The 23,316-nt window shown below is 44.6% G+C and overlaps 1 protein-coding gene across 1 annotated transcript in view; it reads left to right on the top strand.

Moving 5' to 3' along the window:
• Positions 1–23,316, top strand: part of CIMIP7 (ciliary microtubule inner protein 7) — a 195,316-nt gene that overhangs the window by 154,196 nt on the left and 17,804 nt on the right. Inside the window, exon 3 of the mRNA XM_078659320.1 lies at positions 17,911–17,988. Within this exon, the coding sequence (XP_078515446.1) occupies positions 17,911–17,988 (78 nt within the window). The remainder of the gene's footprint in view (positions 1–17,910; positions 17,989–23,316) is intronic.

The following is a 23,316-nucleotide window of genomic DNA, read 5'->3' as shown; positions in this document are numbered from 1 at the left end:
ACATTTGTTAAGCAGAACTAACGAATATATATATCGTTAAAAACATGAGTAAAACATTTTTTACAAAGGAATTCACCTATCTAGGCTCACATATACAATCCAAATAACTGCTTATATTCACAGGGATATGCTGTATATTTATATTTGATTATGGTGGTTATGTGGGGAAGAGCCAACTCTTGAGTAGTCTTCTGAAGATAAGGTAGTTATCTGTGGATCTTATGTTTGGGAGTAAAGAGGTCCATAGTTTGGATGCTTGAACAGAGAAGGATGTGCCACCTATGGTTTTTTTCTTGTATGGTGGGATTCTGAGGCGAGGTGCCAATCTAGAGTGGAGGTTCCTTTGTTGAATGTATTTGGTGATTTTATTCCTAATGAAGAGTGGCCCTGTTCCCTGTATCGCTTTGTGGGTGATACAAAGCAGCTTGAATGTGGATCTTCTGGCAATCAGTAACCAATGTAGGGCCTTCAATGCAGGGGAGATGTGGGCTTGTGACTTTATATGTAAGTGTAGTCTGGTAGCAGAGTTCTGAATCCATTGCAGTCTTTTCATAGTTGTTAAAGATGAACCGTGGTAGAGGCTATTGGCGTAGTCAAGTTTAGACAGAACAAGAGAGATGGTAGCCTGGACCTTGCGTGTGGAAAATGTGTTGCTGAGTTTTTATAGTAATGAAGCTGGATATTGCTAGTGCATTCATTGATAGCTTGGAGTCGATGGTAATTCCGAGATTTCTTACGTCCTTATATACTTTAGGAAGTGTTCCGAGATCGTAGTTTTCCCTCGCAAGTCAAATGCAAAAGCATTACAATTATTACATCAAGCTGCAGTTCCACTGGTTGTTACTAGGTGTACCTCACGAGTCAATTGCAAAAGCATTGAAACCCTTTCATGAAGCTGCAGTTCCACTAGTCGTTACTAGGTGTCCCTCATGAGTCAAATGCAAAACCATTTGACTTGAGGGATACCTAGCAACGACTAGTAGAACTGCAGCTTGATGTAATAATTTCAATGCTTTTGCATTTGACTCGTCAGGGACACCTATTAACGACTAGTTGAACTGCAGCTCTTTGTAGAATTATTTTGATATTGGATACTATAATATTTACTGCCCACTGCTAATCTCGTCCCATACTGCTTTGCAGGGCCTTTGGTTGGGATTGTATTTTTGCCTATAACTGTGCTAGGGGTGGTCCTAAGAGGATGGGACCACCACTGAATCGTTCAGCATGATATGCTCTTTGTGTTCAAGGCATCTACTTGGTCCTCCCCCTAGGTTAGGGGGACCCCAAAATCATCACCTCCCTCATTGACTGATATTTTTCATTTTCAAGGTTCACTTTTGTGAATTGGCTATATGCTTTTTAGCATGTAAAGTTGCTTTATCAAAGCATTTGTGGGTGCAGTTTAGTAGCTGACTCCGCTACGAGGAACAGAGTTTTTGCCTGAATTCCGTGTTTTTAATGGAATGTGTAGTTAACAAATCTCCCCAAACTCCGCTAGCGGAGTGGAGTTCATTGCTCAGGCCAAGTTATTTGCGAGAAATCCGCGTGCGCGCCTGCGCAGTTTTCTTAAGCTATATATGAATGCGGAGGAAGAGAGCAGCCTGGGGATCCCCCGCGGTTAAGGTAATTGGTTTTTAATTGTTTTAATGTACTCTTAAGGTATATCTTAATAGGGGGTTGGAAGCGGGCAGCATAGCGGAGCTAGGCGGAGTTCCATGGAGTTTTTTTGCCACCTCCCTGGCAATCCGCGTGGCCCCGCTACGCACACCACACCCAAGGTTAGTGGAGAAGACAGAAGGTGTCGTGTAGTTCTCCACTTTCCTGTAGGAACTGCATGTTTGTTGGGCAACATAAACATAGGGATGTTGCCAGACTGATTCCATGCACCACTCGCAATATATATTGTCTGAAACACCAGCTAGCTCACAGTGCCACCGGATGCACCACTAAACCTAGACTGGTAGCAAATGGTTTTGGCAACCACCAGTCGTGGAGATATAACGGAAACTGAGAAGGTAACCTTAGAGATTAGGACCGAAAGAACAGGGAGGTCTTCCAATCCGGCTAATGAAGAGCATAGCCTGACCCACAAGGAAGAACCGATGCAAGTAACCAACAGAGAACTTGAGAGCTTTGAGCTAACTCTCCAAAACTTAGAGGATGACTCAGAAGGACCAAACCTTCAACAAAACGCGACACTACCAGATATCACACGTGATAACATCGACTCCAACACTAGAGACACCAATCTATTAGATGGCCAGAACAACCAAACCGATAACACTGAAGATTTAACCGTAAATGCGATGGCAACACCAGAGACTGAGAGAGAAAGGATAACGATGGCCACCAACCTTGGAAACAAAGTGAAGAATAAGGTCCCAAGGATAGAGCCGGTGCCGCTAACGCACAACTCCACTGCGCTAGAAGAATGTATCCCAGCTCCAAGCGAATCCCTCTATGAAGCCAACGAAATGAACAAAGTAGATGATATCGACCCCTCCTTTCCTTCCGCGAATACAAGACTGGAATCCCACAGATCCATATCCACAAAAACACCCCTTACCAAGAAAAGATCTGTGGGAATGAGATCAGATCAGTTGCAGAGAAGAGCAAACTACAATGCTCATCCAGCCAGGTCTACCTCACACGAGAACTCATCCCGAACACAGAAAGAAATCAAGGAGCTCCAAAAACTTGTAGGTAATCTAGCACAAAACTCGATGAAAGTCTCACAGACAATTGGAAAAATCTGGGAGATGACGATAAGCACGCATACCAAGGTTTCACACATCCAGAATCTGGTACTTAGACACAACAGACCTAACAGGACAAAGCCCTTGTCGATTGAAGAAACTCGAGCCTTACTCAGGTCCTATGAGCAACCTGCCCGCAGTATGGAGGAGAATATCAAAACAGTACCTATTGACTCTAATAGAACGACTAGAAAGAATGACAGGAAAGCAATCCACCAAAATCTTCAACATATTCAGCTTATTGCATCTGAAACGGATAATGGAAAACTCGTTAAATCACAGAAACCCTTGAACTGTCTTCTACTTAATTGTCGTTCGGCAACTAAACATGCAGCAGACATAGCCGCCCTCATCATCAATAAGGAAATTGACCTGGCCATCCTCACGGAAACATGGCTCAATGAATCATCATCTCCTATCATGGATCTCTTAGTACCACCACAATATAACATCGTCAGGCTAGACAGACCAAGGAATGTGGGAGGAGGCATAGCTTGCATTCACCGGTCGGAGATCGAAGTCTGTCATTTCCAATCTGACCCCTTAGAATCCTGTGAATACCTTGGTATTAATGTGAGAACACCAAAGAATCAAAGCTGCAAACTGCATACATTCTACCACCCACCAGGAGAGAACGCTAAGTTCACAGAACAACTGATGGAGATCATAACGACCAACTCTAACTCGGACGCCAATAACATATTCCTAGGTGACTTTAACCTCCATTGGAATGACGGCGGTGATAAACTGGTCAACGCGCTTAAAGACTTCCTCAATGAGCTAAAACTTGTACAAGCCTGCAACCAACCCACTCACTCACAAGGAGCGACCTTAGACTGGATTATCTCAAAAAAGGATGAGACCTCTATCCTTGCTATAGACCCATGTGACTGGTCTGACCATCACATCATAACATTCACGATACCTACATTGACAAAGGGCAGGACCGTGCAACCACGCAAGCTCGAGAAACTGATCCGAGACACGAAGGAGGCTAACACTGAACTACTGGTTAAAAGATGTGAGAGAGACTTGAAGCCACCCAACAATAAGCAAAATGTCATTGAGCTGACCGATCATTACATAACCTCAATTGGTAATATCGTCAATGACACCATGCCCCTAAAAACGAAAAAAGTATCAGAGAAACCAAGAAATCCTTGGTTTAATGAATCATTGAATGAGGACCGGCGCAAACTGAGAATGGCCGAAAGGAGGTGGAGACAACATCCCTCCTCCCCGGAGCTGAAAGCGCTCAGGAAAACAAGAAAAGAATACAACAAAAAAATAATCAACTCCAAAAAAGAATTTTTCAGAGATGAATTGGACAGTGCCATAAACAGACCACGAAAACTCTTTGAGATTTTAAAACAACAGTCAAATAAACTAGCCAAAACGGTCTTAGAGAATACAGAAACTCCCATAAGCTGCGAGGAATTCTCCTCATTTTTCACCGAAAAATCTATATTGCTTGAAGATGACCTCACAATTGCAGCAACTAACCTTAAGGCACTACCTCAATCCAGTAACGAGTCCAATTTCTCACCAGAGGGCCTCCAAACTAAAAATAAGGCAAATTGGGACACATTTGAACTATACGACCAGGAAAAAATCGCCAGAACGCTGGCGGCACTTAGACCGAACAACCACTTTCAAGACCCATTACCAGGAAAATGTGTAAGAGAAATCAGCCACACGCTAGTTCCGATCTGGACTGAGATAATAAACGCCTCACTTGCACAAGGAACCCTCCCTGACTGTCTAAAAACAGGGCAGGTGATGCCCATCCTTAAAAAACCGACAGCTGTTGCTACAGACCCGAACAACTATCGACCAGTGACCAACATCCCTCTACTGGCTAAACTCATTGAGAAATGCGTGCAGGGCCAACTAAGTCAACACATCGCTAAATTCTCGCTACTGGATGATTGCCAATCAGGTTTCAGAACAGGGCACAGTACCGAAACTGCGATCCTGCACATTGTCGATGACGCCCTACAAGCCCTAGACCGAAATCAATCTTGCCTATTGATCCTCCTAGACCTATCATCAGCTTTTGATACGGTAAAACACGAAGTGCTTATGACCAGACTACAAAACAGGATGGGTTTGTCTGGAAACGTGCTGAAATGGTTTAATTCTTTCCTACAGAACAGGACTCAGCGATTCCTGGTTAACCAAGCAATCTCTTCCCCGAGCCCCAACGCAATAGGGGTCCCACAAGGCTCTACGCTATCCCCAGATCTATTCAACTTATATGTAGAACCTCTCACGGAGATCCTTCTAAAATCACAGGTATCCTATCACATGTATGCGGACGACACGCAATTATACATAAAGATCGCCTCCCTCGAGGACATTGACCTAATGAACAAGACACTAAAGAGTGCTTTGCGATGGCTAACAATGAATCATCTGAAACTAAACGCCCAGAAAACCGAATTCCTGCTAATCTCACCGACAAGGAGCCAATCTGAAGTTATAGAGTGGACTAAACTGGTGACTGCGCTAAACTGCACCCCGACCCTAGTTAACTCAGCCAAATCACTAGGAATTACACTAGATAAGAACCTCGACATGAAAAACCATATTAACGCAATGGCCAAGAGCGCCCGCTTCCACCTGAATTATTTAAGAAAACTGAAACCCTTTATCACTGAGACAGATCTAAAACTGGCTATACAATCACTAGTCATCTCGAGGATCGAATATGGCTGCACCACATTGGCGGGCCTGCCAAAAACATCCACAGCACCACTAAAAGCCTGCCTCAACGCAGCGGCGAGACTCATTTCGGGAACGAAGAAATTCGATCACATATCTCCTCACCTGAAAGCACTACACTGGCTACCTTATGAAGCCAGAATTCAAATGAAGATGGCCTGTATCACGCACAAAGCGGTTCACTACAACACACCTAGATACCTAGCCAAGAAACTTAAGATCTCAGGAGGTAACAGAACAACGAGAAGCGCAAAAGATTTGCTACTACGACCAGCCTTTTTCCACAAGAAAAAGACCTACAACAGAGCATTCTCCGGAGCTGCCCCCAGAATCTGGAACTCACTCCCTCCAAACATCAGGAAGATTCAAAATACAGTAACATTCAAACGAGAATTGAAGAGCCACTTGATGAGTAAATACCCTACTTAGAGTAACCTAAGTATCACCGGGATGATCAATTTCGCTAACTGAGTGCTGCCCTCTCCATGGAAAACTGGGAGATCATCATCGAACAATGAACTGATACCGTGCGCAAGCCGAGGCTTGACACATCACTGCTACCTCGTATACATGTGTGAACTTGAACTACATCTCACCGTCATACTATATAACTTCTATCTCACTTGATTTATTTATCCATATTTGCGGAACTTTAACTATATGTCACAACCACTATATATAACCTCTTCCGCACTTGATTTATTTATACTTACTATCCTTGATATGCACTGAATCGCCTTATAACCCTACCTCAACGAGCATGGTTACCATGACACAAGCCTAGCCTTGCTCTCTATATAATGACAATTGCACAATCATTATGAATATATATATTTAATCGCGTCCTTACAGTATTGCCTTCTACCTCACTATTCTCTTGTTGTTAGTATTGCTTTTATTATCTTTATATGTAATTCCTTCCTGTTAAGCGCTCTGATACCCACGGGTCTTGTCCGCGCTATATAAAACACTATAAATAAATAAAATAAATAAATAAACCACAGAAGCTGACAACCCTGAACTACCCCAGGGATCATGGTAACAGATCTAGAACCCTTTTGCTAAGTCACTTGTGCACTCTTTCTCTCAGAAATATACAAGGAATACACAGAGGGACATTTTTCAAGCGCTATATAAATGCAAACCCTTCCCTCTTCTATCCCTTCACTATCCTTTTACAATCCAAATAACAGACTCACATGTCCACGGCTCAAATTAATTTCATATTTCTCTATACTAATTAACCACTAATCCCTTTGGGTTCCGGGGTAGTGTGCTACTCACCGAAAAGTGCTTTGACGCCTCATCAGAAGTAGTAAGCGCTATATAAATGCAATTAGCTGCTGTTTGCTGAACCTGATTCTTATGGAAATTTGTGGGCAGTCCAGTTTTTTGGCTGCTTGATATGAGAAAGAATGCCCACCAGGTCAACAGCATCTAATACGGGGCATATAGATAAAAATGTTGGTTCATTTCAGTGCCCAAGACCTCCTCATCATCCCGGGCGTGACTCCGCCACCGTGGTTCATTCTCTATGCCCCAGCATGGATCTTAGGCAATTGTATTCAGGTATGCTAATGTAAATGTCCTGATGATGATCCTAATACGCTTAGAAGGGATCGAAACCCAGTTGACTAAATGTACACCATATACACTTTCCTATTAAGTATTGTTTATGTGTAATGGTGTCCTACCACATTTTTGTGTACAAACAAATCACTCTGCCTGAGCCATTTCTGCTACTCGTTGTTTGTTTTATATGTTAACGTTATGGGGTATTTATAAAGCGCACGGCTACTCCGTGGAGTGTCCCGGCACTAACAGGTCCCCCTTGTAAGAAAACAGTGTACAACCTCATCCTACAAAGTCCCCATTACTGATGGAACAACCAGGTCTTAAGTTGGCGCCTGAAACTAAGAAGCTCTTGTTAAGTAGGATGCAGGCTTGTGTCCCACTTCATTGTCTTTGTTCGGATTTCTTTTTTTTAAATTGGATATTAAAAATTTCTGTCCGGCAGGACAGCTTCAAATATAGCACCGATTGAGTCTATATTCATCTTCTTTTTTGTATATAACCATCGTTTAGGGACCACTAGTCTTAGACATCTGTCACACTCCTAGGTAGGCGTTCCTCCAAATATTTACAAAGCACTATTTGCCCGACAACTAGACCTGGCAGAATGGAGATTTTGCCCATTGTGTCCTGCAGAATTTCCTGGTCTGCACCATTCCTCAAGCCCACCACCTGTGGAGGTACTGCTTTGGTATCTATTCACAAGGTGAGGAATCGAGTAGTGGGAAAGCTTTAGAAATGCTTGTTTGGGAGGTATGAATAGTAAAAGAGGTTTGAGATAATACAAGGAGGGGTAGAGGAAGGAAGAGTCTAGAAAGGGAGTTATTTTGGGGGACATAGTAGTAGAATGGAGTTTGGGATGAGCCAGAGAGTGGAGGTAGAGGATATATTGAGAGACATATAGGGACAGGTGTACGACCGAATGTTGCGCTTGCAAAGGGGATTTTGGTCCCTTTGCGACCGCAAAATAGTTATGCCAAATATACTAAACCTATTTTGCGAGTCGCTTATCAATTAGCGACTTACAAAATAGGTTTAGAGACTCGCTATTAGGAAGGGGCGTTCCAAGGGCATCCCTTCCTAATAGCGACTCCTAGAGCAATGCACACATTTTTTGCAAAAGCAATTGTGGTCGCAAAACACTCACAATTTGCCACCTACTTCAAGTAGGTGGTAATGCATTCGCAAACGGGAAAGGGTCCCCAAGGGACCCCTTACTCTTTGTGAACGGGTACAAAAAAACGTTTAAAGGGCAGGCAGTGGTGGGACCACAGCCTGCCCTTAAAAATTGAAACTTCAATTTTTTTTTTTAATGCATCCGGTTTTCCTTTAAGGAAAACAGGCTGCATTTTAAAAAAAACTGCTTTATTTAAAAGTAGCCCCAGACAGGGTGGTCTGCTGACCTCAGCAGGCCACCATCCCTGGGAGGACCAGCCATTCCCCATGGAGTCGCAAATTGCGACTGCCTCATTAATATGCATGAGGCATGCAATTTGCGACCCCATTGGGAATTGCAAACAGTGTCTGAGACACTGTTGTACATTGGCTTTTAAGACTCGCAATTTGTCGCAATTTGTCGCAATTTGCGAGTCGCAAAAGTCAATGGTCGTACATCTGGCCCATAGGGTGAGAAATAGGGTAGTGCATGGGAGATGCTGAATTAGGAGTAAAGTAACTAATATAAAGATACGTAATTGCATGGAAGATATATATGTATAATGAAGGTAATATATCTAGATGTAAGTTGTATTTAATGAACTCAGACTTTCATGTGTTGCTGTACTTTAAGCTTATTCATTTGCATCTATAGGTTTTTTTATTCAATAGTGAAGCAATTGTAGGTGAATAGTTTTGATAAAAATGTACTTTTTTATGCAGTGACCTATATACATGTTAAACATAGAATAATATAACCATAAGTAATCAGCAGTTTCGGCGGAGGAGTGTCTCCCCACTGGCTCAAAGCCAGCAGCTGAAAAATAAAACAATATAATCATTTTATCTTTCAGCAGCTGGCTCAGCCTGTGTGTGTAGGGAGGCACAGGGCTGGGCCATGATAGGGAGGAGGAATTAAGTGCTATATGCACTTCTTAGTGCGCATGTCTGTTTAGCTTGCTGTCTTAGGTCGGCCAAACAGACATGCACAGTTAGGTTTCTCCAACCCAGTTGTATTGCACAGCCGTGTTGAAGAAACAGCACAGACTCCCTGTGCCTGAACAAAGATTAAACCCGCTCAAGGCCAATCCCTTCGCTGCTCTCATAGCATGAGAGCAATGCGAGGATTGCACAGGGAGTCTCCAATGTGCCCCAGTGTTTGCTGGGACCAGGAAGAAGAGGAAATCCAAGGCACAAGGCGGCAGAAGAAGCTTCAGGTAAGTTTTTTATTTTTATTATTAACTCCACGCTCCGCATTGCCTTCCACCTTCCGCGCTCCTCCCCTCGCGCCCCCTTCTTCCGCCTCACCACTTTTAATTTGTGTTGGCCGCTACTGTAAGTAATATGTACATTTGTTAAGCAGAACTAACGAATATATATATCGTTAAAAACATGAGTAAAACATTTTTTACAAAGGAATTCACCTATCTAGGCTCACATATACAATCCAAATAACTGCTTATATTCACAGGGATATGCTGTATATTTATATTTGATTATGGTGGTTATGTGGGGAAGAGCCAACTCTTGAGTAGTCTTCTGAAGATAAGGTAGTTATCTGTGGATCTTATGTTTGGGAGTAAAGAGGTCCATAGTTTGGATGCTTGAACAGAGAAGGATGTGCCACCTATGGTTTTTTTCTTGTATGGTGGGATTCTGAGGCGAGGTGCCAATCTAGAGTGGAGGTTCCTTTGTTGAATGTATTTGGTGATTTTATTCCTAATGAAGAGTGGCCCTGTTCCCTGTATCGCTTTGTGGGTGATACAAAGCAGCTTGAATGTGGATCTTCTGGCAATCAGTAACCAATGTAGGGCCTTCAATGCAGGGGAGATGTGGGCTTGTGACTTTATATGTAAGTGTAGTCTGGTAGCAGAGTTCTGAATCCATTGCAGTCTTTTCATAGTTGTTAAAGATGAACCGTGGTAGAGGCTATTGGCGTAGTCAAGTTTAGACAGAACAAGAGAGATGGTAGCCTGGACCTTGCGTGTGGAAAATGTGTTGCTGAGTTTTTATAGTAATGAAGCTGGATATTGCTAGTGCATTCATTGATAGCTTGGAGTCGATGGTAATTCCGAGATTTCTTACGTCCTTATATACTTTAGGAAGTGTTCCGAGATCGTAGTTTTCCCTCGCAAGTCAAATGCAAAAGCATTACAATTATTACATCAAGCTGCAGTTCCACTGGTTGTTACTAGGTGTACCTCACGAGTCAATTGCAAAAGCATTGAAACCCTTTCATGAAGCTGCAGTTCCACTAGTCGTTACTAGGTGTCCCTCATGAGTCAAATGCAAAACCATTTGACTTGAGGGATACCTAGCAACGACTAGTAGAACTGCAGCTTGATGTAATAATTTCAATGCTTTTGCATTTGACTCGTCAGGGACACCTATTAACGACTAGTTGAACTGCAGCTCTTTGTAGAATTATTTTGATATTGGATACTATAATATTTACTGCCCACTGCTAATCTCGTCCCATACTGCTTTGCAGGGCCTTTGGTTGGGATTGTATTTTTGCCTATAACTGTGCTAGGGGTGGTCCTAAGAGGATGGGACCACCACTGAATCGTTCAGCATGATATGCTCTTTGTGTTCAAGGCATCTACTTGGTCCTCCCCCTAGGTTAGGGGGACCCCAAAATCATCACCTCCCTCATTGACTGATATTTTTCATTTTCAAGGTTCACTTTTGTGAATTGGCTATATGCTTTTTAGCATGTAAAGTTGCTTTATCAAAGCATTTGTGGGTGCAGTTTAGTAGCTGACTCCGCTACGAGGAACAGAGTTTTTGCCTGAATTCCGTGTTTTTAATGGAATGTGTAGTTAACAAATCTCCCCAAACTCCGCTAGCGGAGTGGAGTTCATTGCTCAGGCCAAGTTATTTGCGAGAAATCCGCGTGCGCGCCTGCGCAGTTTTCTTAAGCTATATATGAATGCGGAGGAAGAGAGCAGCCTGGGGATCCCCCGCGGTTAAGGTAATTGGTTTTTAATTGTTTTAATGTACTCTTAAGGTATATCTTAATAGGGGGTTGGAAGCGGGCAGCATAGCGGAGCTAGGCGGAGTTCCATGGAGTTTTTTTGCCACCTCCCTGGCAATCCGCGTGGCCCCGCTACGCACACCACACCCAAGGTTAGTGGAGAAGACAGAAGGTGTCGTGTAGTTCTCCACTTTCCTGTAGGAACTGCATGTTTGTTGGGCAACATAAACATAGGGATGTTGCCAGACTGATTCCATGCACCACTCGCAATATATATTGTCTGAAACACCAGCTAGCTCACAGTGCCACCGGATGCACCACTAAACCTAGACTGGTAGCAAATGGTTTTGGCAACCACCAGTCGTGGAGATATAACGGAAACTGAGAAGGTAACCTTAGAGATTAGGACCGAAAGAACAGGGAGGTCTTCCAATCCGGCTAATGAAGAGCATAGCCTGACCCACAAGGAAGAACCGATGCAAGTAACCAACAGAGAACTTGAGAGCTTTGAGCTAACTCTCCAAAACTTAGAGGATGACTCAGAAGGACCAAACCTTCAACAAAACGCGACACTACCAGATATCACACGTGATAACATCGACTCCAACACTAGAGACACCAATCTATTAGATGGCCAGAACAACCAAACCGATAACACTGAAGATTTAACCGTAAATGCGATGGCAACACCAGAGACTGAGAGAGAAAGGATAACGATGGCCACCAACCTTGGAAACAAAGTGAAGAATAAGGTCCCAAGGATAGAGCCGGTGCCGCTAACGCACAACTCCACTGCGCTAGAAGAATGTATCCCAGCTCCAAGCGAATCCCTCTATGAAGCCAACGAAATGAACAAAGTAGATGATATCGACCCCTCCTTTCCTTCCGCGAATACAAGACTGGAATCCCACAGATCCATATCCACAAAAACACCCCTTACCAAGAAAAGATCTGTGGGAATGAGATCAGATCAGTTGCAGAGAAGAGCAAACTACAATGCTCATCCAGCCAGGTCTACCTCACACGAGAACTCATCCCGAACACAGAAAGAAATCAAGGAGCTCCAAAAACTTGTAGGTAATCTAGCACAAAACTCGATGAAAGTCTCACAGACAATTGGAAAAATCTGGGAGATGACGATAAGCACGCATACCAAGGTTTCACACATCCAGAATCTGGTACTTAGACACAACAGACCTAACAGGACAAAGCCCTTGTCGATTGAAGAAACTCGAGCCTTACTCAGGTCCTATGAGCAACCTGCCCGCAGTATGGAGGAGAATATCAAAACAGTACCTATTGACTCTAATAGAACGACTAGAAAGAATGACAGGAAAGCAATCCACCAAAATCTTCAACATATTCAGCTTATTGCATCTGAAACGGATAATGGAAAACTAGTTAAATCACAGAAACCCTTGAACTGTCTTCTACTTAATTGTCGTTCGGCAACTAAACATGCAGCAGACATAGCCGCCCTCATCATCAATAAGGAAATTGACCTGGCCATCCTCACGGAAACATGGCTCAATGAATCATCATCTCCTATCATGGATCTCTTAGTACCACCACAATATAACATCGTCAGGCTAGACAGACCAAGGAATGTGGGAGGAGGCATAGCTTGCATTCACCGGTCGGAGATCGAAGTCTGTCATTTCCAATCTGACCCCTTAGAATCCTGTGAATACCTTGGTATTAATGTGAGAACACCAAAGAATCAAAGCTGCAAACTGCATACATTCTACCACCCACCAGGAGAGAACGCTAAGTTCACAGAACAACTGATGGAGATCATAACGACCAACTCTAACTCGGACGCCAATAACATATTCCTAGGTGACTTTAACCTCCATTGGAATGACGGCGGTGATAAACTGGTCAACGCGCTTAAAGACTTCCTCAATGAGCTAAAACTTGTACAAGCCTGCAACCAACCCACTCACTCACAAGGAGCGACCTTAGACTGGATTATCTCAAAAAAGGATGAGACCTCTATCCTTGCTATAGACCCATGTGACTGGTCTGACCATCACATCATAACATTCACGATACCTACATTGACAAAGGGCAGGACCGTGCAACCACGCAAGCTCGAGAAACTGATCCGAGACACGAAGGAGGCTAACACTGAACTACTGGTTAAAAGATGTGAGAGAGACTTGAAGCCACCCAACAATAAGCAAAATGTCATTGAGCTGACCGATCATTACATAACCTCAATTGGTAATATCGTCAATGACACCATGCCCCTAAAAACGAAAAAAGTATCAGAGAAACCAAGAAATCCTTGGTTTAATGAATCATTGAATGAGGACCGGCGCAAACTGAGAATGGCCGAAAGGAGGTGGAGACAACATCCCTCCTCCCCGGAGCTGAAAGCGCTCAGGAAAACAAGAAAAGAATACAACAAAAAAATAATCAACTCCAAAAAAGAATTTTTCAGAGATGAATTGGACAGTGCCATAAACAGACCACGAAAACTCTTTGAGATTTTAAAACAACAGTCAAATAAACTAGCCAAAACGGTCTTAGAGAATACAGAAACTCCCATAAGCTGCGAGGAATTCTCCTCATTTTTCACCGAAAAATCTATATTGCTTGAAGATGACCTCACAATTGCAGCAACTAACCTTAAGGCACTACCTCAATCCAGTAACGAGTCCAATTTCTCACCAGAGGGCCTCCAAACTAAAAATAAGGCAAATTGGGACACATTTGAACTATACGACCAGGAAAAAATCGCCAGAACGCTGGCGGCACTTAGACCGAACAACCACTTTCAAGACCCATTACCAGGAAAATGTGTAAGAGAAATCAGCCACACGCTAGTTCCGATCTGGACTGAGATAATAAACGCCTCACTTGCACAAGGAACCCTCCCTGACTGTCTAAAAACAGGGCAGGTGATGCCCATCCTTAAAAAACCGACAGCTGTTGCTACAGACCCGAACAACTATCGACCAGTGACCAACATCCCTCTACTGGCTAAACTCATTGAGAAATGCGTGCAGGGCCAACTAAGTCAACACATCGCTAAATTCTCGCTACTGGATGATTGCCAATCAGGTTTCAGAACAGGGCACAGTACCGAAACTGCGATCCTGCACATTGTCGATGACGCCCTACAAGCCCTAGACCGAAATCAATCTTGCCTATTGATCCTCCTAGACCTATCATCAGCTTTTGATACGGTAAAACACGAAGTGCTTATGACCAGACTACAAAACAGGATGGGTTTGTCTGGAAACGTGCTGAAATGGTTTAATTCTTTCCTACAGAACAGGACTCAGCGATTCCTGGTTAACCAAGCAATCTCTTCCCCGAGCCCCAACGCAATAGGGGTCCCACAAGGCTCTACGCTATCCCCAGATCTATTCAACTTATATGTAGAACCTCTCACGGAGATCCTTCTAAAATCACAGGTATCCTATCACATGTATGCGGACGACACGCAATTATACATAAAGATCGCCTCCCTCGAGGACATTGACCTAATGAACAAGACACTAAAGAGTGCTTTGCGATGGCTAACAATGAATCATCTGAAACTAAACGCCCAGAAAACCGAATTCCTGCTAATCTCACCGACAAGGAGCCAATCTGAAGTTATAGAGTGGACTAAACTGGTGACTGCGCTAAACTGCACCCCGACCCTAGTTAACTCAGCCAAATCACTAGGAATTACACTAGATAAGAACCTCGACATGAAAAACCATATTAACGCAATGGCCAAGAGCGCCCGCTTCCACCTGAATTATTTAAGAAAACTGAAACCCTTTATCACTGAGACAGATCTAAAACTGGCTATACAATCACTAGTCATCTCGAGGATCGAATATGGCTGCACCACATTGGCGGGCCTGCCAAAAACATCCACAGCACCACTAAAAGCCTGCCTCAACGCAGCGGCGAGACTCATTTCGGGAACGAAGAAATTCGATCACATATCTCCTCACCTGAAAGCACTACACTGGCTACCTTATGAAGCCAGAATTCAAATGAAGATGGCCTGTATCACGCACAAAGCGGTTCACTACAACACACCTAGATACCTAGCCAAGAAACTTAAGATCTCAGGAGGTAACAGAACAACGAGAAGCGCAAAAGATTTGCTACTACGACCAGCCTTTTTCCACAAGAAAAAGACCTACAACAGAGCATTCTCCGGAGCTGCCCCCAGAATCTGGAACTCACTCCCTCCAAACATCAGGAAGATTCAAAATACAGTAACATTCAAACGAGAATTGAAGAGCCACTTGATGAGTAAATACCCTACTTAGAGTAACCTAAGTATCACCGGGATGATCAATTTCGCTAACTGAGTGCTGCCCTCTCCATGGAAAACTGGGAGATCATCATCGAACAATGAACTGATACCGTGCGCAAGCCGAGGCTTGACACATCACTGCTACCTCGTATACATGTGTGAACTTGAACTACATCTCACCGTCATACTATATAACTTCTATCTCACTTGATTTATTTATCCATATTTGCGGAACTTTAACTATATGTCACAACCACTATATATAACCTCTTCCGCACTTGATTTATTTATACTTACTATCCTTGATATGCACTGAATCGCCTTATAACCCTACCTCAACGAGCATGGTTACCATGACACAAGCCTAGCCTTGCTCTCTATATAATGACAATTGCACAATCATTATGAATATATATATTTAATCGCGTCCTTACAGTATTGCCTTCTACCTCACTATTCTCTTGTTGTTAGTATTGCTTTTATTATCTTTATATGTAATTCCTTCCTGTTAAGCGCTCTGATACCCACGGGTCTTGTCCGCGCTATATAAAACACTATAAATAAATAAAATAAATAAATAAACCACAGAAGCTGACAACCCTGAACTACCCCAGGGATCATGGTAACAGATCTAGAACCCTTTTGCTAAGTCACTTGTGCACTCTTTCTCTCAGAAATATACAAGGAATACACAGAGGGACATTTTTCAAGCGCTATATAAATGCAAACCCTTCCCTCTTCTATCCCTTCACTATCCTTTTACAATCCAAATAACAGACTCACATGTCCACGGCTCAAATTAATTTCATATTTCTCTATACTAATTAACCACTAATCCCTTTGGGTTCCGGGGTAGTGTGCTACTCACCGAAAAGTGCTTTGACGCCTCATCAGAAGTAGTAAGCGCTATATAAATGCAATTAGCTGCTGTTTGCTGAACCTGATTCTTATGGAAATTTGTGGGCAGTCCAGTTTTTTGGCTGCTTGATATGAGAAAGAATGCCCACCAGGTCAACAGCATCTAATACGGGGCATATAGATAAAAATGTTGGTTCATTTCAGTGCCCAAGACCTCCTCATCATCCCGGGCGTGACTCCGCCACCGTGGTTCATTCTCTATGCCCCAGCATGGATCTTAGGCAATTGTATTCAGGTATGCTAATGTAAATGTCCTGATGATGATCCTAATACGCTTAGAAGGGATCGAAACCCAGTTGACTAAATGTACACCATATACACTTTCCTATTAAGTATTGTTTATGTGTAATGGTGTCCTACCACATTTTTGTGTACAAACAAATCACTCTGCCTGAGCCATTTCTGCTACTCGTTGTTTGTTTTATATGTTAACGTTATGGGGTATTTATAAAGCGCACGGCTACTCCGTGGAGTGTCCCGGCACTAACAGGTCCCCCTTGTAAGAAAACAGTGTACAACCTCATCCTACAAAGTCCCCATTACTGATGGAACAACCAGGTCTTAAGTTGGCGCCTGAAACTAAGAAGCTCTTGTTAAGTAGGATGCAGGCTTGTGTCCCACTTCATTGTCTTTGTTCAGATTTCTTTTTTTTAAATTGGATATTAAAAATTTCTGTCCGGCAGGACAGCTTCAAATATAGCACCGATTGAGTCTATATTCATCTTCTTTTTTGTATATAACCATCGTTTAGGGACCACTAGTCTTAGACATCTGTCACACTCCTAGGTAGGCGTTCCTCCAAATATTTACAAAGCACTATTTGCCCGACAACTAGACCTGGCAGAATGGAGATTTTGCCCATTGTGTCCTGCAGAATTTCCTGGTCTGCACCATTCCTCAAGCCCACCACCTGTGGAGGTACTGCTTTGGTATCTATTCACAAGGTGAGGAATCGGGGGTTAAAAGTTTCCATCAGATTAAGTTACTTACCTTCGAAAATGCCTTTTCTGGTAGAGACTATCTAACCGCAGATTCCTCACCGACCCATCCGCATCCTCCCCGTTCTGTGGAAAAGACTTTCCATTCTGGAACAAACCCAATAAAAAATAAACTAAGGAAACTTCAGGACTTGAAACACCTTGTTTTTCAGGCACTGAATAACCAGCCACTTCTAAAGCCTTGATTACAAGTTCAGGCTAAATTCAGATCCCTGTATGAACAGATGTGTGTGCTGTTGTGTGATAATTATCCCCTCTGCTCTCTTCCGGGGTAGAATTAAGCTGGTCAAACTACCAACATTTATTTGCGGGGGATCCTGGAAAAAAGGCAAACTATGTTAAATGTAGTGTTTTAAATAACAATCCTGCATGTTATGTCTCATTTCTGAGTTGATAGCACTGAATAGAAAGTGTATGCCACACCCACTAGGTACCACCTCTCTTGTGTAAAGTGACATTTCAAAACTATTCTTTGGTGTACGTTTGGAAACTGAAGATGGCCCTCATTTCCTCCTTGTTTCTCTCCGTTATTTTCAGGAGGATCCCAAGAAACATCTGTTCACCAAGCATGAGAACGAGCAGGCGGTTCCCAGAACCATCAGAAATATTAACGATGTAAGTTTGCTTCTGCAGGGGATTTTTCAGGTTGAAGCTTATGCTGTACTTGCTCAAGAAAACATAGGGCCTGATTCACAGAACTAACTTAAGACAAAATCCTAAACTTACTACCATTTTGGTATTCACAGAAGGCACTTACTCATTATAGTATTCACAGAAGTTAGGAGTCCCAACTTTAGGACTCCTAAATGCCTTCTGTGAAGACCGAAAGTCTTAAAGTTGGGATTTTTCTCCGTTTAGGAGCCCTAAAGTTAGGAGTCCTAACTTCTGTGAATACCAAAATGTGTAAGTGCCTTCTGTGAATCCCAAAATGGTAGCCTGTTTCTTAAAGGCCTGCTTGAAAATTCGCTCTCTATCTGCTGTCTCTGCATCGTAAAATATTTTTTTTTGACTGTGTGTATAAACTCTTATAGGGATCCCAGAGGTTCCAAATATACAGATGACGTTTGGAAATGCTAATTTTATATCTTTGTATATAGCAATTAACAGTGTTTCTTCTTTTTTCTTTTAATTGTTGGAAAATTTTATTACAATGAACTTTTATGATTGTAAATTCAATCGAAATAAAGTTTGTTTTGACTTGAATCCCAAAATGGTAGTAAGTTTAAGATTTTGTCTTAAATTAGTTCTGTGAATCGGGCCCATAATGTTGTTTTATACCAGCTTCTGTTTTAAAACACTTGCTAGGTAGGTGTTTTTAAACAAAAATGAGGAGAAGTCTAGGCCCAAAGACAAACTTCTAATGCGGATGCCTCTGTGGAAGGCATAACCATCTCCAACAGAAAGAAAAAAGAACAACGGGGAAGAGGTTTCCCAGATTACCCCAGCACATGGCTCTTTTCGTGAAGTCATCATTTTAATTGCTGTTTAAATGGGATTAGACAATGCTTTTTCTGCTCTGCGGGGTTGTTTCATTCACACAGAGAATGGATTTGATTACACCTTGGAGCCCACCAGATGTTTAATTAACTTACATTTCTTCTCGCTGACACAATATAAAGGGAATATTTCATTTGATTGTCTTGGCATGCAGGTCTACTGAGGTATGTGTGTCTGATGGTGACGGTGCCATGGGTCTTCTGTGAACTGGGGAGTGCGGGGAGGCTGTAATGTTTAATTAGGGCTGGATTGAATGATTTAGGTGAGAGTTTCAACAATGATTGTTAGTGATGTACTCGGTGAGTTACAATGATATATCTGTGGACGTGGGGGTGTGGCGGACCGGAATACCAAGCGCGGAGGCCGTATGTAGTGGGCAATGTTTGTTTTATTTTATGTCCTTGAGAAACAGGGTAGGTGACAGTCTTGTAACCACAACAAAAAGCAGCTCCTCGGGTAGAAGGATGTGTCCGGTCCGGGACGCGTGGAAAGCTGGGTCTTCCGGAGTACCGGTCTGGGTCGTCCTCGGAGGTTCCGGGAGGGGAAACAAAGAAACAAAACAAAGGAGCCGTTAGTCTCACCGGACTTCGTAGGTCGGACCCTTGTACCAACACCGGGGTATCCGTGAGGGGAAGAAACCGACAGTGAGGAGGGGACGGTAGGGTCGGGGTAGGTATGGGACACAAGACGGGTATTGAGAGCTGGTAGACGTGCTGAGTGGAGGGACGTGAAGGGGACAAAGGGGATTTATCTACAAAGGGGTATGGTGCTTTACAAAATATATACAGTGCTACGGGTGACGGCGTGATCCTACGGACAGGTCTAGACACAAGGGAGTTATTTACACTGCACCTAATGTGCTACAGGGGTGATTCCGATTCACTCACCCGCTCCGCCGCAACTCTCCAAGTTGAGTTGCGGCCGCTCCCCAGCAACCTCCTGCGGACACCACCAATCTTCGGACCACTCTTCCTCCTCTTCGGTCGCCTTCTCCTTCGCCACTCCGGTCGGGGTCTCCTGCCACAAGCTCAATCCGACGCCTGACTGCTTCCTGTTTCCTGCTTTACCAGCGTCCGGGCCTCGCGAAGGGGAGGTACTTCCGGGGTCAGGAGGGTGTGTTTCCGGGCGTCCGCCGTTCCGGATTGGTTCCTGGAACAGAGGACAGAGGGTTGGACGTTTGGTGGGCCGGGTTGTTGCCATGGACGCTCGGGATGCGGTCTCTGCTTTGTACGAGGGTCTGAAGGGACGCGGAGCAAGGACGGTATGGGAGGGCACCGCATCACATCCCCCTCCCCTAGCTGTCCTTCTTGTACGGGTTTGGGGCATGGGGTATCGGGAGAGGTAATCGGCGTTGCCTTGTTCTGTTCCCTTTCGGTGTATTGTCCGAAACCTGTAAGGTTGTAGGGCTAGGAACCAGCGGAGGACCCGGTCGTTATGTCCTTTGTTCCGGGCCATCCACTCCAGAGGGGCATGGTCAGTGTAGATGAGAAACTCTCTCCCTTCCAGGTAATACCGTAGGCTCTCAACAGCCCATTTAATGGCTAGTGCTTCCTTCTCCACGACTGCATAACTGGTTTCTCGGGGATATAGTTTACGGCTCAAGTACAATATGGGGTTCTCGTTCCCTCTTCCGTCTGTCTGTGACAGCACTGCCCCTAGACCCTGTTCCGAGGCGTCTGTCTGTAGAAGAAAGGGCCGTGAATAATCCGGGCTTACCAACACAGGTTTGGATGTTAAGGCAGTCTTGAGTCGAGAGAAGGCCAGTTGCATATTGGGAGTGGGATGTTTTAAGATGGCTTCTGTTTTGGCCGATTTCTGTAACAAGTCAGTGAGGGGAGCTGCAGTTTGGGAGAAGTTGGGAATGAACCTACGGTAATAGCCTAGCAGACCAAGGAATGCCCGGAGGTCCTTTCGGGACTGGGGAAATGGGATGGATTGAATGGCCTCGACTTTCTTTTCCTGTGGACGAATCAGTCCTTCATTTTACCGATTGTGCTGCCAGAGTGGTTTTTGCGGGATTTATGGTGAAACCGAAGGCGCCTAATGATGTGACAACTTTGCCTAGATGATCAAGGTGTTCCTCCCAGCTGTTGCTATGGACCACGATATCATCGAGGTAGGCCCCGGCATACCCGGAATGAGGTCTTAACACATGGTTCATAGCCCTTTGGAAGGTGGCTGGTGCACCGTGAAGCCCAAACGGTAACACAGTGAACTGGAATAAGCCGTCCGGGGTGGAAAAGGCAGTTTTCTTTCGGTCTTGTTCTCTTAATGGGATCTGCCAGTAACCTTTGCAGAGGTCTAAGGTGGATATATATCGGGCTTTCCCTATACGCTCGACCATCTCATCGACACGCGGAAGGGGGTATGTGTCGAAGGATGATATTTTGTTTACCTCACGAAAATCAATGCAAAAGCTGACGGACCCGTCAGGTTTTGGCACTAACACTATGGGGGAGTTCCACTCACTGACAGAAGGCTCAATAATCCCCATACCCAGCATCTGTTCGGTTTCCTGCCGTATCACGTTCCTACGGGCTTCGGGGACCCTGTAGGGTCGTAGCCGTACTATCTTTCCTGGTTCTGTCTGTATGACGTGTTCAGTAATCGTCGCGTGACCAGGTGAGGAGGAAAACACTCTCTGTAAGGGCTGTAGCGCCTCCCGTAGGCTCTGTCTCTGCCCCCTGGTCATTTCAGGATCAAAACATGGGTCAAAGGAAAAAGAGGGTTGTAGGACAGTGGTGGATAAGACAGGTCGGGGCCCTTCCCATTTTTTCAGGTGATTGATATGATACACCTGGGTAGTTCCCCGAGCGGGGTCAAGCTCCAGTTCATATGTAACGGGGGTTACTTGGCGAAGAATCGTATAGGGTCCTTGCCACTGCCCCAGTAATTTATGGTCAGATGTCGGTCTCATTAGGAGGACTAAGTCCCCATCGCTAAATGCACGAGATCTGGTGCCTTTATCGTATTGCCGTTTCTGTTTGGCTTGGGCGTCTTCCATATTCTGTCGGACTATGTCGCGTATTTGCGAGAGATGGGTTTTGAGGTTCTCAACGTATTCTGGTAGGGGTCGGGTTCGGTCGGGTTCGGCCTCCCACGCTTCTTGGGCCATGTCAAGAAGAGTGCGGGGAGGTCGGCCATAAAGTAATTCGTAGGGGGAATATCCTGTGCTGCTTTGGGTTTTGCAGCGTATGGCAAACAAGGCCAACGGCAGCATTTCCTCCCACCTCCTTGCTTCTAGGGCCAACATTTTCTTAAGTGTCGTCTTGAGGGTAGCATTGTAACGCTCTACCAGGCCATCCGTCTGGGGGTGGTAGGCAGAGGTGCGAATCTGTTTTATCCCCAAGTTTGAGCACACTTGTTTCATTAAGGCAGAAACGAATGGGGTGCCCTGATCCGTAAGGATCTCCCTGGGGAACCCCACTCTGGAGAATATGGCAATGAGGGCTTTGGCTATGGTCTGTGTCGTGGGTTGGCGTAAGGGCACAGCTTCAGGGAAGCGGGTGGCGTAGTCCACAAGAACCAGTGCATACCGACAGCCACTGCGGGAGGGGAGTAAGGGGCCTATTATGTCCATCCCTACCCGGGTGAAGGGGATGTCAATGAGTGGTAGGGGTTGTAAGGGAGCTCTGGGGGGACGGTATCTGCTGTTTCTCTGACACACAGGGCATTCTCTACAATATTGCTTGACCTGTTGATGTATTCCTGGCCAGTAGAACTTTTCCAGGATGGATAGGCTGGTTTTTTCATCACTGAAGTGACCCCCTAGGAGATGGCTGTGTGCAAGGAAGAGTACCTTATCCCGGAAGGGTCCGGGAATCAGTAATTGGGACGGTTGGCTAGGGCCCCCTTTTCTATATAGTAGTCCGTTCTTTTTGTGAAAATAGGGACCTACTTGAAGAGGATCTTCTTGTTCCAGGGCCTTTCCCCAGGCCTCTTGGAGGACTGGATGTTCCTGTTGTGAGGCCCTGAATTCCCTGTCCGTTTGCCAAGGATGGTCATCAGGGACCACGGGATAGGCGGAGATGAGGTTTCGTTTCTCTTTTCTTTTCTGATTGCGGGACTTCCGCGTTCTGAGAGTTTCTTCGGCGTCAGGCTGCTCCCTGGAAAAAGGAGCTTCTTCCCACCATTGGTTCAGAGAGTCAGTAGTGTCTTGCAACAGTTTAGGAAGGCCTGCATAGTCGCTCCCTAAGATCACTTGCTCAGGAAGACCCGGTATCAGTCCCACTGTGAGATCGGTTCCGGGATCAGCCGGATGTTGTACCCGTATCTGGGTGGTTGGGTATCTCTTGGTGTCCCCGTGTACGCATTGTATGGCTACCGTGCCGGTGGGTGGTCCCGGGGCTGTTGGCATGTCCTGGGGACGTAGAACACTCTGGCGACAGCCCGTGTCAGCCAAAGCCAGGACTGGATGACCGTCCACATATACCGGACAACGGAATG

The sequence above is a fragment of the Lissotriton helveticus genome, chromosome 9 (assembly GCF_964261635.1).
Source record: "Lissotriton helveticus chromosome 9, aLisHel1.1, whole genome shotgun sequence".
NCBI classification, from domain to species: Eukaryota; Metazoa; Chordata; class Amphibia; order Caudata; family Salamandridae; genus Lissotriton; species Lissotriton helveticus.
The sequence above is the reverse complement of the archived record's forward strand: the minus strand, read 5'-3'. Positions and strand labels throughout refer to the sequence as shown.